This window comes from Amblyomma maculatum, chromosome 6 (genome assembly GCF_055883805.1).
Source record: "Amblyomma maculatum isolate TAMU_Amacu chromosome 6, ASM5588380v1, whole genome shotgun sequence".
NCBI classification, from domain to species: Eukaryota; Metazoa; Arthropoda; class Arachnida; order Ixodida; family Ixodidae; genus Amblyomma; species Amblyomma maculatum.
This window is the reverse complement of record NC_139349.1, coordinates 93334639-93352888: the sequence shown is the minus strand read 5'-3', so window position 1 is coordinate 93352888 and position 18250 is coordinate 93334639. Positions and strand designations below refer to the sequence as shown.

Genomic DNA, 18250 nt, shown 5'->3' with positions numbered 1-18250 from the left:
TAGAACTTTACCTCTACTGATTCATTTGCAAGTTTCGCATTATTTCTGGATCTACCCCTCGCATGTAACGAACCCGACACCTGAGTTATAACGAAGATGCATGTATACCACGTGACGTCGGATATAACAAACATGCGACGTCGGTTATAACAAAGATGCGCATATATCACGCGAACTCGGTTACAGCGAATAATTATAGGCATCTTCGTTATAGCCGAAGTCAACTAAAGCTAGGTATCCATGTTCGGCAGCGTCGAACTTATCAATTTTTGAAATCCTGACTCATTTAACGGCCGACGTATCAATACCCGATCATGTCACCATCAAACTACTACCTGCTAGAGGCGTGCTTGCGAAAAAGAATTTAAGAACGAAGCCCGTGCCAGCAGTCGCCGCCGGTAGCCGCGTCTTTAAACGCGTGCTCCAAATGGTCTTACGCACATTTTCCATGTCTCCGACCAGAAAAAAAATAAGTCTTATAACGCAGTCACAATCTTTACAGTGCTATACCTCTTGACCATCGGAGCACTGCGCATATAGACGAGTACTCGACAACAGCATACGACGCCCCATATTCATAAAGTTGGCGACGTGTATATATTACGCTGAAAGGTTCGCACAATAACATTAGAAACTTAACAGACACAATATTTTTTTATACAGTCTAAAAAAACAGTAGTTAGCAAATACGCATGATAGTACACAAGCTGTCGTGTGGTTTTGAAAACTGTAGCTTACATACTAGTAAGAACGAAACGCACTTGCACGAAACTCGAATTCACACAACAAAAAAAGGAAGAATGCACCTCGGCTTTTTGTTTTGTTTTGTTTATTTGAATACTGGGAAGCAAAGGTCCGAAGTTTGCTTGAATTGTAAATGAAATGCTGCAGCGCTTTGAAAATAGTAAAATAAATTTTCAAAAAGTTATTTGCAAATAATTTACTTTCAAGCTTGCTTAGAATAAGATAAACGTAACTTTCTTTCGTTTTTTTTTTTTTTTTTTTTTTTAAGTTCGACCCTGCCCTGTTTTTATCGGGCTTCGCAGGTCTCTACAAGTGGTTCCCATGAGCTTCCGCATGGCTTCGGGATTTCTCTTTCTAGCGGCAATCCGACGCTTCAGCGCCACGCAGCGGCGGCCACGGCTCTTGCAAAACTCAGTCGATCGCGGACTTGGGGAGCGCAAAAGCACAATGAAGCATGCTTTTCGACCTCTCCGTCTGAGTGCACAATTTTTAGTTTTTCCCTTTCCGGCAATCGAAAAACGAGGGTGAAGGCCTTTAATTTATCTTGGCCTCGTCCCAATCTGGTCCGCTCGCCACTGTTTCGTCCTTTACCCTTTATTTCCCGCGAGTTCTCAGATTCTACACGTGCGCCCCTCTGAGGAAAAGAATCGGAATCGGAGACCTGCCGCGCATTTGCGCCATTCGATTACTCGCAGAGTAAATATACTCTCTCGTTTCCCGCTCCCAAAGCTTCCCGAGTATAGTCCTTATTTATCTTGATCCAATTAAGTCAAAGCGTCGCCGACGTCTCTTTCCTTTTCTGCCATTCTCGATTCCACTACGTCGCCGCGACTGTCTAGGAGATGACGTAACGCCCTCCTCTGTTCCTTTAGTTTCTCTTCGCTGGGGCACTCGCTAAGAGGAAAGAAAGGAAAAATGGAAGCAGGGAACATGATAAAGCACTAGGAAGTCCGCGAAACGGAGGTGAGCCGTCGTGTAGTGCCCGCTCTGGTTCTTAGTTGAATTCTTCCTCTGGAAACAGACTTTCGCGATCAGCGTAATTGGCTCACGACTTCGCTGTATCATCAGCAACGAAAATGGTTACGTATTGCGTCGCCAAAGCCCTCATGACGCGCGTCAACTGATGTTGCAGCTTTCGTAACGATTCCTACCAGAGCCAGTTTCATTTGGTTTATACGCCGTGGTAGCTCAGGTTACGCGTCCTGCTACTGGCTTTATGGCTGCCAGCAACTGCGCTCTGTCCGGTCTGGATTGACGAATTTAAACGAAAGTTAAAGAAGGAGACGCTCCCTTGCCCCGATATTAATGCGCTCTCAAAAACCCGACGTGTCGAAATTTTTTTTTAACAGCTTCACTGCGCTATGACCTAAGGTCGCCATCTCGCACATCAATTACCAGATCGCTGATGAGGACATGCAGACTTCTTGATTTTGCCGGCGAATACTATGACCAGACTGGAAAAGAAACTATAAATGAAGGCGCTAGCCTCCGACCATTTTGGTGTCAGAGGCAGACGTGGTGATGCCGGCCTATTTGACAACACAATGTGGTCTTTTCTTTTCGATGGTGCTCGTGGTGGTGGTGGTGGTGGTGGTGACTATGGTTTATTTTTTGGGGAGGGGGTACTGGTCACGTCTTATGTTAGCCATCTTTGTGGCATCACTCTTGGTGACCAGGGGGAAGGGGAAGTTGGGATTAGGGGAAGGTTGGGGAGGGGAAGGTTGCTGGCGCCGCCTATGTCGCCGCCATTTACGCACGAAGCACTATGGGCCCATGCAGGCCTACAGAACAGAGCTGAGGCCAGACTCCTCCAGATAAATCAGGATGAGCCGGTGAGCAGAAAGTTGGTTCCGAGCTGGGAAGAGCAATTGCCCTTCCGTATCAGCAGGGAGACCAAGATTCCGATAGCCATTCAGAAGTTTCTGGCGATGGCCAGCGGAGGCTGGACACACGAGGAGCAAGTGTCCCAGTGTGCCAGTATTGTCGCAAGAGGGACAGGCTGGGCTGGGAGCTCGGCCACAGGCATACATGCGGGACGGAGTCCACGTGCAGCCTATTCGAAGTCGTAGGAGGAGGGATTTGTCCTTCCGTGAAAGTTTGTCAGAGAGCCGTTGGAGATGTTCACCAGCGGCAATACGACGGTCAGGATGGAAAGACCTTATCGACCTTCTCAAGAGGGGTCTTGAAAAGTCAAAAGGTGTGACAGCCTCAGTGACTGGGGCGCCGTTGTCGTGCGCCGCTTTGGCCAAGGCATCCGCCTCTTCATTGCCCTGGACTCCAGTATGTCCTGGAACCCAATGTAGGGCCAGTTGATACCCCGAGTCCTGAAGGGCTAGGAGACGGGCTCGGAGAATGTTCACCGAGAGGTTGGTGCCGTGGTAGATAGTCAGGAGCTGCAGAGCAGATCTAGAGTCGCACAGAACATTCACAGGTCCAGGAGGGACACTGGAAGCGATGAACTGTGCGGCTAGGTGTAGACCGGCCAGCTCAGCAGCTGTTGAACTGGCAGGGAATGACAGGCGGCAGGACCTAGACTGGTCTAGCTGCGGTGCTGTCATGGCAGCAGCTGCTTGGAAGGTAGAGGGTCGAACCGAGCCATCTGTAAAGAGGAGTGTAGATTCTCTACACTCCTCAAGGAGGGCTGCAGTTGTCTGCTGGAAGGCAGCTACAGGGGTGTGACGTTTGGTGTGACCATCCGTATCCAAAAAGACAGGAATTGGGGGTCGATTGGGTGGAGGGGGTAGGACTAGTCAAAACAGAAAATAAGCCAGCGCTTCATCATTCTTTCGCTTCCCCCTCTTCTCCCCCTCCCTTCCTGGCGTGGTTACGCTCGCTGGTTACTCCCATTCGGTACAAGCACTGCAATATAATTCATAGGACAGACGTGATTGCAAACTCTGCATCATCCGATGCCTTGTTCCTGGCGCCATCTGAATTCCACACAGTGTCAAGTGTGTTGCGTTAGGCTTGCAAAGGATACGGGTAGTGCTGACTTAACGGATGCAAGCAGCTGTAGCGTAGCTCTTTCACAAAAAGCTGAGCGTCGCAGCTACTCTAAAACGGTGCATGCTTGCTACGTTAGCGCGCTAGTGCAACTGTGTTTTGTATCATTTTTATGTTGAACGAAATTTCGCCAAAAGTATAGAAGCCGTCTCGTTTTTTTTTTTTTTTTTTTTTTTTTTTCCGCCAAGCCCATACATTCCTACAATGAAATCTATCTACTGGTAGCAGTCTTGATCAATGTTCGTACCGCTTCTGTGAATCTGTTGCGTGGACGTGGCCTGATATTCCTCACTGAAATTGCGGTTGACGGGCGAATGGATTTTCATGGCTTAATCGCAAGATCAGGCCTCGATACTGCGGTAAAACTATGCAATCAAAAATAAATAAAATGAAACTAGGGGGCGCCAGAACACTGATATTGATCGTTAATCCGTCCGCTCTGAAAGAAAGGCATTCGTCGGTAGCGAGAGAACACTGCAAATCTAATCGAGTTTACTACTGTTATCACTACCATTCTTGTTTGCAATTGTCATTTTACGTCATTGAATCCCAGTATTTTAAATAGTCGGCTGTCTTGTTCCATAACTAAATTCATCACTATCCACAACGCTCACTATATAAACTTATATATTTTTTTGATGTCAGTCATCGGTTACTGAAAGTGTACCAAAAGTGAGCATTGCAGCTCCTATAAAATTACTTTAGAGACTACAGCGAGCGATGCATCAAAATTTCTAGAGTTTTCTACGCGCTGTACACCGCACTCGAATATATGAGTTCAGTAGAATATACAAGATCTGTTTAATGTTAGAACGTCTTCGAAAGTTCGTTTCGTTCATTTTGTTGATCGACTTCGGAGCGTTACATGTATCACTGCAGGAACACTGCACCAGTTTCCGTGGAAGCAAAATGATCATTAAAAAAATTGCTTATCAGCTTATCAGTTTATCAGCTTTTGAAGTTATACGCAAAAGTGTAACGACTAATCTGAATATTTGTTTCAACGTCCTTCATATCATTTTTCCACGCGTTTTTCGTTCTACTATAGCAGCACTGTGCTGAAGATATATTTGAAAATAACGCATTTTCAGCCCTAACAACGTCAAAATTATTATTTATTGCTACCTCTCGTTTCTCTCTGACATGGCAATGTGCGATGCCGCGCGAACGTCCATATGCCCTTTTTTTATCACTTACCAGACAATCTCTAACGAATGTTGGAAAGCCTACTTCGCATACCGCATAAGTTAGCTGATTGGGCAAGTCGGTTATTAGTAATGAATCATCATCATCATCATCATCAGCCTGACTATGCCACTGCAGGGCGAAGGCCTCTCCCATATTTCTCCAGTTAACCCGGTCTTGTGCTAGTTTTTTTCACTTGACCCTTGCGAACGTTTTAACCTCATCCACCCATCTAAAATTCTGCCGCCCCCTGCTACGCTTTTCTTCCCTTGGAATCCAGTTTGTTACCCTAAGCGACCATCGGTTATCCTCTCTTCACATTACTTGTCCTGTCCATGCCCATTTCTTCTTCTTAATTTCCACTAGAATGTCAGTGACTTCAGTTATTTCTCTGACTCACTATTTCTCGCTTCCTAGCTATCTCTTAATGTTACGCCTACAATTTTTCGTTCCATAGCCGTCTGTGTTGTCCTCAACTTAAGCAGAATCCTCTTGGTTAGCCTCCACGTTTGATGAACTTCTTTCTTAATAATCTATTTCGTTCCTTCTTTAGACTTAGACTAATTCGGGATCTTACTATCCTGTGGTCACTGCATCGCACTTTCCCGACTACCTCTGCATCTTGCATAATGGGGGGGGGGGGTTGAGCACGGTATGAAGTGAATTTTATTTTTAGTCTCCCCGTTAGAACTTTTCCATGTCCATCTCCGGTTCTTCTGTTTGCTGAAGAAGGTATCCGTGATTCTTCTCAAACTCAACTAGTAACTCCCCCCTGCTATTCCTAGAACCAATGCCATAATCACCCACTGCCTGGTCTCCTGCCTGCTTTTTCCCTACCTTGGCATTGAAGTCGCCCATTAGTACAGTATAGTGCGTCTATACTTTCCGCATTGCCGATTCTACATCTTCGTAGAAGCTTTCAACTGCCTGGTCGTCATGCCTACATGTAGGCGCATAGACCTGTACAACCTTCAGTTTATACCGCTTATTAACCTAATTACGATGCCTGCTGCCCTCTCATTAATATCATATAATTCGTCTGTATTACCCGCCATATACTTATTGACAAGGAAACCTACTCCTAGTTGTTGCCCCTCCGGTAAACCTCGATAACACCGTACATACCCATCCTTCAGTACAGTATATGCCTCATTCAGCCTCCTAACCTCACTTATCCCTATGACATCCCATTTCATACCATCTAGTGGTGACTGAGGGCCGGGGTTTTATGGAGCTTATCATGAGAGGTTGCGGCGAATTACTGCACCAGGGTGGCCAACTCCTGCTCTAGTGAGGGAGTGCGTTGCCGGAGGTGTTCACCGGCATCAGGTGACACCCCAAACCTGTTTATGCAATTCCATCGACACGAGGATTTTTTTTTTCTTATCCGGTGGAGAACTGCGCTGTACTGGGATTCGAGCCCCGGTCCTCTTGCATACGAGGTGGATGTTCTGCCGCATCGCCACCGCTGCACCGCGTAGTGAATGACCAGCGCTTAGAATTATGAGGAACTGCAAGCGCTCGTCCTCTTTGCTTTTTGCTCTTCGTCTTAGTCTTTAGCGCTTGTTATTCGTTATGTCACCGTACCAACTCGTCCAGATGTCTCTTCTGTTACGCTTATTGATGATGACTGTGTCGCTCAAAAACACGGACAGCGCGAAGGAGACATTAAGTGGACTAATTTTCAACTGATTCTGTATTTAATGCACGGACACCTTTTAATGCACTGCGGATGCATTAGAAAATATCCCGCAAAGCCTATCACACAGCAAGTCACTTTCGGCCACACAGTATTACTTTCGTTCGCTCCATCAAGAGAACAGGTCTCCTTCTTTGATACCTATAATGAGGACATGTCCGTTGTCGTGCTTCCATGATCTCCCGTGTTAGCTGTTTTCTATTTCTGCTAATTGCTTGACATTCATTTAAGTCAGGAGTGCATACACCCGGCTTGCATTTTACACAATGTTCGAACAGACTGCCTTCACCGATTTCAACATTTTTTTTTTTGGACTACACAAATTTAGCACATGACAGAGGCAGGGAATAAAGAGCTTCTACTATACAGTCAACAAATTTGTTCCTGTGCTTCTTCGTGAAGGTTTGGTTTTCGTGTTGTCCGTGTTTTTGAGCGGTACAGTCTTCGACATACCTCCTTGTTCGCGTTTTATTCCTTTGATACGTATGGCCTATCATTTGCTTCACTGTATCTGACTTTTCACTGAAAATTGATTACTGTTGACAATGGAGATTAAATAGGTTCTGCATCACAATTGTTCTATTTCCCCACTGTACATAATTGTTTCCTGTGTAATGTTGCCTGGTCGGCTTTCCAGACTGAGTACTACAGTCCAATGCTAGAATAGAAGGCCTCATCGGAACTTGCTACTGCGTAATTTATATATTGATTATAAAGTTATTATAGGCGCTCCTGCAAGCAGTAGCTTTGTATTCACCACACCATTGATTTATAATGACCTTGACCCGAAAAGCATCTTATATATATATATATATATATATATATATATATATATATATATATATATATATATATATATATATATATATATATATATATATATATAAAGATAACACCTAAATCATTATTTGAAGCTCACTGTCTCCATGATGAACACAGCGCTCAAGGATTGAATACTTTATGCCTACAGAGCACGCAGTACTTTTTAAAAAAAAAGGTCGCATTTTCACAACAAGGGAGCTTGTCTTCGACTATGCTAAGTCGGAGGTCATCTAGCGCTTTATTTGTAGGAAGCGTCTGCGGTGTATAGTTGCAACCACTGAACCCCTCATAAGGCGGCCTTAAAAACGCCAGTGGCCAGCTCTCGCATCGGAGTCATTTTCTCGATCATTTACGAATGCCCACACTGCTACCGCCAGTTTTACGCGAGACAATGTTTTCATGTCTTCCAGCCTTCGAAATTCTGCGCTATCATCTCTGTCACTGGAGGTACCGTATTTACATGTAAATAACACGAAAACGAAAAAAAAAAAAAAGATTATGGTTATGACGCAAGCTCCCGATCATAAAGAAACTGGGAACTTTAACCATACGCGATCTGATTTAACACGAAGTGAAACGTCACAACGTGAAATGTCCGATGCCGTTGTCACTGTGAAGCCTGCTGCCGCCCCCGCGCTGTCGTCTATTGCTGCACTGTGCCACTACCAGGTCTTCCCTCACTGCCATTTATTTTTGTAGCGGAGTTTCGCTTGGCGGGAGACACCTAGCAACCACCGCAGCTGGTGGACGCCGCAAGCTCGCCGCAAAATTTGGCAATCAAGAAGCAACCAGAAGAAGATGTCTTGTCTTTAATGCAACAACATAGCCAGACATAGTGAGTAGCGCATCTTAATTCTCCTTCTCTAGCATGAGGATGACAGTAATGATTATAGGCTAGCCATCGGCGCATTTCGGGCGAGCGTGTACTCGGCATTGCAAAGGATTGGATTAAGCAAGATTAGATTGAACTGAATTAGATTAGACTCGACTGGATTGGTTTGAATGGGACAGGATTGGTTGGATTTTACTTCACTGGAATGAACTGTACTTGATTGGACTGGATTTGATTAGACTGGATTGGTTTCGATTGGAATAAATTATACTCGATTGAATTAGATTGGATTGAAGTGGAGTAGGCAGCCCAGCGCCAGGAACACATGCTTTCGCTTTCCTGACCTAGCTGAACTAAGCCACGGCCAATTTTCTTTCTTTTTTTCTTTTTTCACCTCACTTCGTAATTCGGCATCGAAGGTGCCCCACAGTTGGTTTCACCTAAGAACCCGTGAGCACAATGGTAGAGCTATCTCGGCGAGCAGCGAAAAGAAACAAATATATACATATAAAAAAAGAAAACTTCGCGTTATGTTCGGAACTTGGTTTCGAATGTAGTGCGAAGTGCGTTCTCAGTAAAGCGGCTCAAAAAATCGCGTTGCAATGGTGTAAATATCGTATTTTTTCCTCCCAGTTTGTCCCATGAGCCCTCACCTGTGACGACCAGCTTGAGCACCTTGGTGACACGGCGCACAGAGTCGTCGTCAGCGAACTCTCGACACTCCCAGAGTCCGTCGTCGGCTCGCGTCACCTGAGTGATGGTGAGCGCCGCGGTGCCGTCGCGAGAGATGTTCCACTGGCGTCGGCTGGCGCCACCAGCGCCTCCCACGTCCAGCACCACGGGGTGCCCGTTGCGCATCCACTGCACGCTGCCGCCGGGTGTCTCCAGGAAGCATGGAATGCTCAAGCTCTCGCCGGGGTTCACCACCTGCGCCAACACGCCACACAAGGCTAGTTAGAGAAAGAAGATGTTTCCAATACAAGCAAAAAGTCAGAAGTGGACAAAAAAAAAATCGTTTCCAGCAACAGGATTTTTGAACTGTCGGACTTTTGAAAACCTTGAAGCCATTGAAGACGCACTCAAAACCTTTCTGCGTATCAGCGTCGGTAATCTTGGCAACTTTCATGCGTGTACCTCTATTCCACAACGCAGGGTTGACAGAAAATCAGGGAAGTCTTGCACATACAGAATAGCGAGGACCTTGATATATCTTCGTATCAAAGGGGCTTGAGTCGACCTGATTTCCTCCGCAGCCATGGTCACTGCAGCCCTGGATTAAGAAACTCACCCTTTGAACTACACATCGAATTGTCTCCAGAGCCACAAACGTTTTTTTTTTATTGTGATTTTTATTACTGTACCCCAGCTGTAAATGGTATACTGCAGGATGCCGAGCCTGCAGTATACCATTTTCTGCCACATAGCTTCGCAAACTCTGGCTTCTGCACAGGCAGAAGTCTTAACTAATCGGCGGCCAGACAAACCAAGAGAATGCCAGGGATGCGTCGCAAGTCATATGGTGAGCAAGATCGCAGGTGTGCAGCCTCTCCCATACTATACCCAGACGTGTCAGCGTGTGAAATAGCAGGACTTCACGTGACAGCGAACAGTGTCACGTGATATTTTAAAAATGTTGGACATTCCCCCATAAGAAGCAAAGTACTTCCCTAGGCCGCGTGCAGCTTATTGAAGCGCGTGCTCCTGTTTCCACTACGCCGGTTTTAAAAGTTTCTCGTCGTCGGTCCAGCCTGGGTTGACTCCTGCTATTCTCGCTAACGAACAGTTCATTCATACGAGGGAACGTGCGAGGGCCGTGGATCACACGCCACGTGATATCCCACATCCACTACCACTAGTCCGCCCGACAGAAACTAACCCGTCACTGGGCCAACTGGTTACTTTCGGTTTCTGCCCACGTTAACGCTCTTCGTCGCGGTACCTCCGATTGCCGAAGAGCTCTATTACGAAAGCGTCATTAAAAATCGCCTTTAATGGGGACGGCTTTCGGGACATGAACATTTAGTTTTCTAAGCAACGCAGCCAAAATCAACAGTTTTAGTGTACCTACATTGAGAGTAATCTATCCGTCTTGTTCAGCTTGATATTTCCCTTACCCACGACGTACTATCAGAACGTGGAGCTATCGTCATGTGGCATCCAGTTTGTCCTCGCATAAGGCCAACTTTGTGGGCGCTGCCGGCCCACATAGCGCGCATAGAAGGAAACACAGCGTTCCTGTCTAATTCTATTAATTTTGTTGGCTGCGCCATATTATCGGTGCGTCGCGACTCGCGAGCCGCTACAGTCGGCTTACTTCATCTTACTTCGTGGCCGGAACTAAGCGCCTTACTAAGATGTCTCACTAAGTCCGATATAAGATAAGGTATGCATGCGTTATCACCAGCTTCAACGGAGATCCATTGTGTCATACAGTGGATGCCACAGCTGGCTTCAATGCATCATTTACTGCCAGATAATTTCTCAGGCTCTGTACACTTCGTTCCCCTTAGGCAGGTCTCCGAGGTATATCTCCATTTAAGAAGCCCGTCTTTTTCTGTGTCTGACAGCACTTACCACTGCATACATTAGCACGCTACCCAACGCTTGAAAATATGCCGCCTCCGAGTGCGAATTATGCCAGGCCCACGAATTTAATTTCTAGCAATGTGGGTAGAAACTGCTTTATTATACCAAGACACCTTTGAAACAGTGGGTAAGGAAGCGAACAGGAACGCTTTCTATTTCACAGCCTTTATTTTCACAATCTTACCACAATGTAGAGCTTCACTATGAGAGGACTTACGCGATGGCGTTGAAATGTAGACCTTTGACAAACGTTTGGGGATCAGCACGCGTTAACGCGGAAGTTGTGTAGCAACATTCGCGCAGGCCACATTAGAGGAGTCAAGGCCAATGATTTTCTTTTTAACACCAGATTTACAACACTGCTGAACCATTATGATATCCACAGTGCGATCTCGGAGGAAATCCGCTTGGGATCTATGTTTCTGATTTATTTTTTACAGAGGGCGTACGCGTAAAAAAACAAACAAACAAACAAACTACCAGCATTAGCTGGCTTAGGCACGTGGCCGTGGAAAGGACAGTTCACCGTAAATTATTCTGAGATAAGCAAGACTGAAACGGAAATAAAAGATTACCATACGGATGATGTCAGGATGCTACACAGTTTGTTTTGAGTGACGATGGTATATATCCGCTGACGGTGATGCAGTACATGAGGAACAGCCAAACACGCTCCAAGCACTAACATCTCTAATTCGAACTTCGTTTCTCGTAGAGTGCATGCTTCTATTTACCTACCTGCAACACTTGTCTGTATTGGGGACTTCCGTTCTCCAGCACCCACGTTATGTTAAAGTACAGATGGTCTGCTGTGACCGGCATGGTGGAAGTCATGCGGCGGATGCTTTGTGCAAGAGGTGCACCGTGTTGCGGCCATTGCGTCGTCAGTGCGCGGAACCTTTCAAGGTCCTAGATTCGTTTCGGTAAGTGCTCTCACTCAGGTTGGTACCTTGGGATCCCCATCGCGTCACGGTCGGTCTAACTCCGATCCAGAAGCCTAGCTCTCGGCCCATGTTAGACGTGTAGTATGACGATAAAAGGGGGAGCTTGCACTTTGCATCACCGACGTCTTGTTGGTTTTCTTTTCGGGTTCCGTTTTCATGCGTTTTCTGCGCCCATACAGAGCTCCTGTTTCGGACCTCTGTCTGTGCTTTCGAAGCTGCGAAGATAGAACCTGAAAGCGAAGTGGCGGTGCTCCGTATCAGCCGTTTCCGTCCAGCCACGCTTCAGCTTAATAGAATGTTATAACCTGCTACCACTGGTTGAACAACATCGTGCAGTTCCTTCTATGTCTTCAGCGGCGCTGTTTGTCTTTGGAACATGCGGCGATCGTCGGATAAGCACGACTCTGTGCGGAGGTTTACTTTAGACAAACGCTTTTTATCCGATGTGGTAAGACATGCAGCCGTCTCAAAATAGATTCAACAGCATTCATGCGCACTCAGAACTCGTGCCCTTAACGTTGGTCGTGCAGTAAGGACATGAGTATTGCGCGCCTCGGGTTATCACAAGATGAAGCTCCACAAGTAAAGCCTTCAAAGGAGATAGAAATTATGAACAATACGCAGGGTTGTGTCTCTGCCCATTGCTGTGGCTTGAAAGACAGGGATGGACTCATTTTGTGTTTTCGTTTCCAGAGGGAAAATTGGGCTCTCTTTCCACACTAGGCATACATGAAGGTTTCTCGAGATGGTTTTTATATGCAGGCGTCTCCCAGTATCATTTTTTTTTTTCGCCGTAGAAATAGGTGCAGAAGAGAAGTTATGCAGAAAGACGTCATAAATTATGCGTTCTCGTCAGATTTAAAAACCACTGGGTCACTACGCAACGAAAATATTTAGCAACTTTATATTTTATCATGCGAAATATATTTTTTTTTTTACTTCGAGACGATTGCAATCTACACTGTTTGCAGCATTTCGGAGTCCATGTTGTAGAAACGCCCAGTCCTGCCGGTGTGCAGCGAAAACACTCTTTCGGTGGCGTAGTTGTTATCCGTTATAATTAAGCGTGCCACACATTGCTTCCCCTGCGCAGGGCCGCAGTATCCCCATTTCTCGATTATTTTGCTTTTTTGTTTACTGGTCGGCTTGTTTCGTGTGTTCATTTATTTTGTTAATAAACCTAGTCGGCAGTAAAAGTTAATGGGATATGAAATTGTGAAATGAAAGTGCGGGGAAAACTTGCTTCCGTATACACGTTAGCCGCATCAAACCGGAGCGAGCAGTAACATAGAGCAAGAAAACAAAATACGGTTCAATGACTAGAAAAGCGGGTTGGTTGACCAGCCGCAACGTGTGCCTAGCCTGCTACTCGACCCTACGGGAACATGGGGAACGAAAACAATAAATATATTGTAGATATAGAACGATGATATATTGGGGGAGGAATGGTGGTGCGCATTTTATATCGGCTGCTATCTGCAGCCGAATACTGGGCCACGAGCCTGCACTACAAAAACTCCATTTCCGAATATATACGCGACTCATAAACATTTGCTGGCGACTGTCCCATATCAGGAAATAAACATTTTTCACTCAATCAATTCGCTATTGGTCTTCTTTCTTGTGGTTTAATTCATGTCCGTCGAATCTCCTTTCCTTTAATGTCGCATCATTTCATTTGTTTTTAATTTCATGCCTTCTATACCATAGTTCATTATGAGCTTTTTCTAGGAGCGCATTTTCTGTATTACTTTATTTGCATTGCCGAGGCGGCATGTCCCTAAGGTGAGGTGGCCCTTTCTGTAGGTAAATTATTTTAATCACTTTTCTATCATCATGAAAGACGATGCACGAAGGCATCCTTTATGCTGTGACTCGTGGGTGGCCCGTCGTATTTTAGCATGCAAATATCCTCGAATTACGAGCTGTTTTTAAAAGAGAGGACTTAGTTGCTCCTTGTAAAGAATAATTCCAATATTTACGCTATCGATCTCATGCACATAATGATCAGAAACATGTAACCACAGCATCTAGTTATGCTCTTCTCAAGCGAGCAGATTTATTTCTCCTACATCCGACGCTGTCGATTCCCACGCAGTCTCGTTCTGGAAGACAGCCATGTGATAGATGTAGGATTGAAAATCGATAGAGAAGACCGCAGGGGAGTGTCGACAGAGGCGGAGAAATATATCCGGCTGAAGCTGGGCATTGCTAACGACCCATAGGTTTACAGAAATGAAATAGAAATGAAGGGTTTTTTTTTTTCAGTTCTGATGTACCTGCTCTTTACAGGAATCTCACTGCGAAATCGCTCCAACAGGTTTATTAAGGAATTCGGACACAGCGCTTGATTTCGCGACAATAAATTAGAGCGGGGTAACCCAGTACTAACAGTCGGTCTGATACGCCAGAGTAAGACATATTACAACACTAACGTGAGAACTACTGCATGAAATGTGAAGATTTATGCATCAGTATTCCTGCTCTGCATGGACCTCGTAGCTTCAGCTTCACGCTATTTCAACGCTTACCAGTTAAAATAAAGCGAAAAAAAATTAAGCGCGTCCGCATTGCATTAAGCTCATTCAATTGAAAGGCGGTCGGACTCCATACCTTGCAACATGCACCTTAATTGCAAGGTGGCCAATTAATACTTATTTAGAGCGCATTTTATTAGCACCACATCAGCTAATGCTTTTGATATGTACTGACTGCTCCCGACGCGATGATGAGGTCACGTATGCAACAAAATGAGCTGTTAAAAATTACACTACTTGAGTGAGTTGGTAGCGAGTGGTGACTTCATTTTATCTAACTCTGCATTCTGTTTCACACGGAGAACAGAAAAAGAAAATGCTAACCATGCCGGAGCCCTATGTTTTTCTAAGAAAAATTTATAACGGCAACATACATTAGTTTGTAGCGGCGACGTAACCCCCATATTCGAGGAGGCAGTCGTGAAATGGGCTTGCATGCTTCTTTCGCATTTCTGGCATATATGTTGTCTAAACGGGATAAAAAAAAAAAAAAGCGTTTTTAGGCGTGGTGAACTTCTTTGTTTTCCTTGGCCTAATTTTAGAGAAAAAGAAAACTAGTGCAGATATATAAACCTATTCTAACGCACCATATCAGATTTCTTACGGCCATGATATTATGTGTCAACTAAATCCGTGACACCAATCCTAAACAGCAGACTTACAAACGTCATTCATGCACTTGACTTTCCGCCGTCCCTGTTACGGGATGAGGTACCTTTAGCAACCCTGGTCATTTATTTTTAGGTAGGCTTAGCTTGACAGGCAGGCGCAAATAACGCATATACATGCATACAATTATCATTACGGGACATAGCCTAAATATACCTAGCGACAGCCATTTTACAAAACTCTTTTAACAAAACCCCTGCCAACAAGGGGTATTGAAAAATATGACATTTCTTTAAAAAATATTTCCCTGGAAAAGGCTTTGAAAATCAGCGAAGAGCAGAACACCGTTGCACTTCAAAACGATCAACATATATGAGATGAACCCTTCTTTTTTTTATTTTTTTACACAATCTACGCCTTCAGAACACACCGCTGTGCCTTGAATGCGTCTGCAGAAGACAGTCGCAATCATCACCTACACCTCTGCTGCTACTCTCCGTCCACTGCAGAGTGAAGGCCTATGTCTTCTGAGGCCAGATGATCCTCAAAACCCGCTGACTGCCAAACATCATCCACCCGTTTGACCTTCTGCCGTCCCTGTTACGCGATTAGCTTCTCCTATAAGCCCGTATACATCACCTTTAACGATTATCGGTTACTTTGCCTTCGCACCACACGGCCCGGTGCTCATGCTTATTTCTTCTTTATTTCAGTCATAGAGTGGCATTAACACGCGTTTGTTCTTTGATCTACGCTGCTCTCTTCGTGTCTGTTGACGTTCGGCTTTTTTCGTTTTCATAACTTCGAGCGTTGTCCTCAATTCAAGTTCGACCCTTTTGGTTAGCCTCGACGTCCCTTGTCCAACAAGAGAGTATTTATAAAATACAGCTGCAGCTAAATACTGTTTTCTTAATACTGGACACAAGTAAACGCACGTTCACTGGCTGTCAGTACCTACAAAGTGCGCGCGCCATCCCATTTTAATCATTCTAGATATTTCAATTCACTCACTCACTCAAACTCGTTCTCCGGATTTTCGATATCTACCTGCCCTAAGCAGATATATCCCCTTATTACCTTACTTCCATTCCCTCACTATCTATTGTAAACGTTTCTTCCCTGCTGAGGTTTTTGAACATTAATTTTCTGCATAATGTTGTGCCCGGCCAAAGCCGCCCAGAAATTCGCCGGAAGCCAAACTTCTCCGGCGAACGCCTCCTTCACAAAAACTAGATACTTCTCTGCAAAGCACAAGTGCACTGGAGGCGAGCCGTGCCAAGGGGAGAGAAGCGACGTGTTTGAACATGAGCTGAGCATCCAGACAGCTCGGCGCCGTGGCCCTGGCGGTGGACCGCATCTCGCCCCGCGGCATATTTGAAGCAAGAGCGCAGCAAGCTCTCCCATTGGCCCTGCGGAAGTGCTGCCATCGGATTGGCCCATTTGAGCGTCAACGGTTTCTCGGTTACGGACACTCAAGTGCTTCCGCTCGAGACTCCGAGTGTGAGTTCGTCACTAGCGTCCATCGGGAGCAGTTCGCCCCCAGAGAGAGCGGACGTGGGGTAATATCCCCGGCCGTCGCTGCGCGAGGACAGTCGCGTATGGCTATGTTAGCGTTCGGCCCTAGAGCCGAACTCGTTGTGTAAATGCTTGTAAATAGTGTACAAAGCTTTTTCCTCATCTAACCAGCGCCGACTCGGATTCATCGCTACCGGCCAGGGAGCTGAAAGCCCTCGTTCACGAAACGGGTGACGAGCGCTACGCAACCAACTTTTTGGCCGAACCCTGTTGACGGTGGGCTACTGTGAGATAACCCCACCGACACAACAATATTAAATTTTAGATTCACCGTTTTAATATTATTGTATATATCATTTATCAGGCATTAAGATTCGTCTCTTGAATTATTTAGCAAGGTAACGTTGTTAGCGAATCGCAGACTACTGCAGGTATCCTTTACAATCTCTCATCGTCAACTGTTCCCCAGCTATAGGTCCCTGAAAACAAGTTCTGAAAAAGCACTGAAGGGATCGCGTCTCTCTTCTTAACTCCCTTCCTTATCGGTATATTACTATTACCTTTAATTTAGGACCATATATATGGTGGCTGTGCAGCCCCCCAAAATACTTTCCCAGTATTTTAACATACGGTTATTCTAGACAATGGTTTCGTAATGTCTGTGACTGCTAATCTTTCTACTGTGTGAAATGCCTTGTCGTAATAATTGAAGGCTCATAATAGGGTTCTATATTCTTTATTCTTTATTGTTTCTTTATTTTTCTTGATCATACAATAAAGATGTGTCCAACACTGTCTGGGGAAATTCTGCGAATTTATCTGTCACCTGGCTGATAGTGCGAACATGACCTATTGCTGAGTATCCTCTACGGAAACCTGTCTGGTCCCTCGTTAATTGAGATTCATATAATGTTAGTGTTTTTCACAAATTCCGGTACGCTCGAGGGCATGAGGCAATGCGTATACAGGTGGTAGTTTTTCTAGCACGACTTTCCCACCATCTTTCTGAAGATATGCTGTTACCTGTTTCTCAGCAGCTGAATTGCTTCACCCTTTGCATTTCTTTCTGGCCATTCCTCTTTCGTAACTGGGGGATTAATCAACAGATCCGCACTCCGCCACTCTCATCCTCGTCCTGGCTACATTGAATATTTAACAGATCTGTGAATAACGTCTCGGCTATGTTAATTGAGTTATACATATCGATAATGTAAGTGCCCGGCTCATTTCTGAGGGCGTACATGTGGTTTTTGCGTTTGCGTACTTTCCTCTTGCGCATCTTTAGGCTAGCGCTCCATTATTTAGAGAATGAAGGATCGCATTTCAGCCCATTATACTTCTTTAGGTCACTTCCTTTGCGCTAGTTGGCTATATTGCAACACGTCATCCCGTTCTACTGGCTCTATGGAGCTTCAGATTTTCATATTTCACTGAGAAAGAAAGTCTGAAACTGGCAATTACAAAGGCGCTAAAAAAATATGAGCACATCTGGCGACACGCAATCCCGTGCCACGATAGCCGCGCATATATTTGTATTAAGCATGAAGCGCTTTTAGCACCCATTTTCGGCGCTGTCGAGGACGAACACAGAGTCGAACCGGAGGAGAAGACGAAAGCAAGGCTAAAGAAGGCTTTGTGTTTTCGTATGTCATCCCTATAGTTGCCTCGAAGCTGGGCTACCACTGAACAGAGCAGCGCATGTGCTATTTCTAGTCCCGTGAAGAACAAAGTCAGACTGGCTCTGCTTTGCAGCCGGAGCCGCGCATGGGAATTT

General features: G+C 45.3%; 1 protein-coding gene across 1 annotated transcript in view; it reads right to left on the bottom strand.

Annotated features, from left to right (window-relative positions):
* The window catches only part of LOC146186250 (kin of IRRE-like protein 2), a 55149-nt gene that overhangs the window by 22059 nt on the left and 14840 nt on the right, over positions 1-18250 (bottom strand). Inside the window, exon 4 of the mRNA XM_084608015.1 lies at positions 8939-9212. Coding sequence (XP_084464141.1) covers positions 8939-9212 — 274 coding nt within the window. The remainder of the gene's footprint in view (positions 1-8938; positions 9213-18250) is intronic.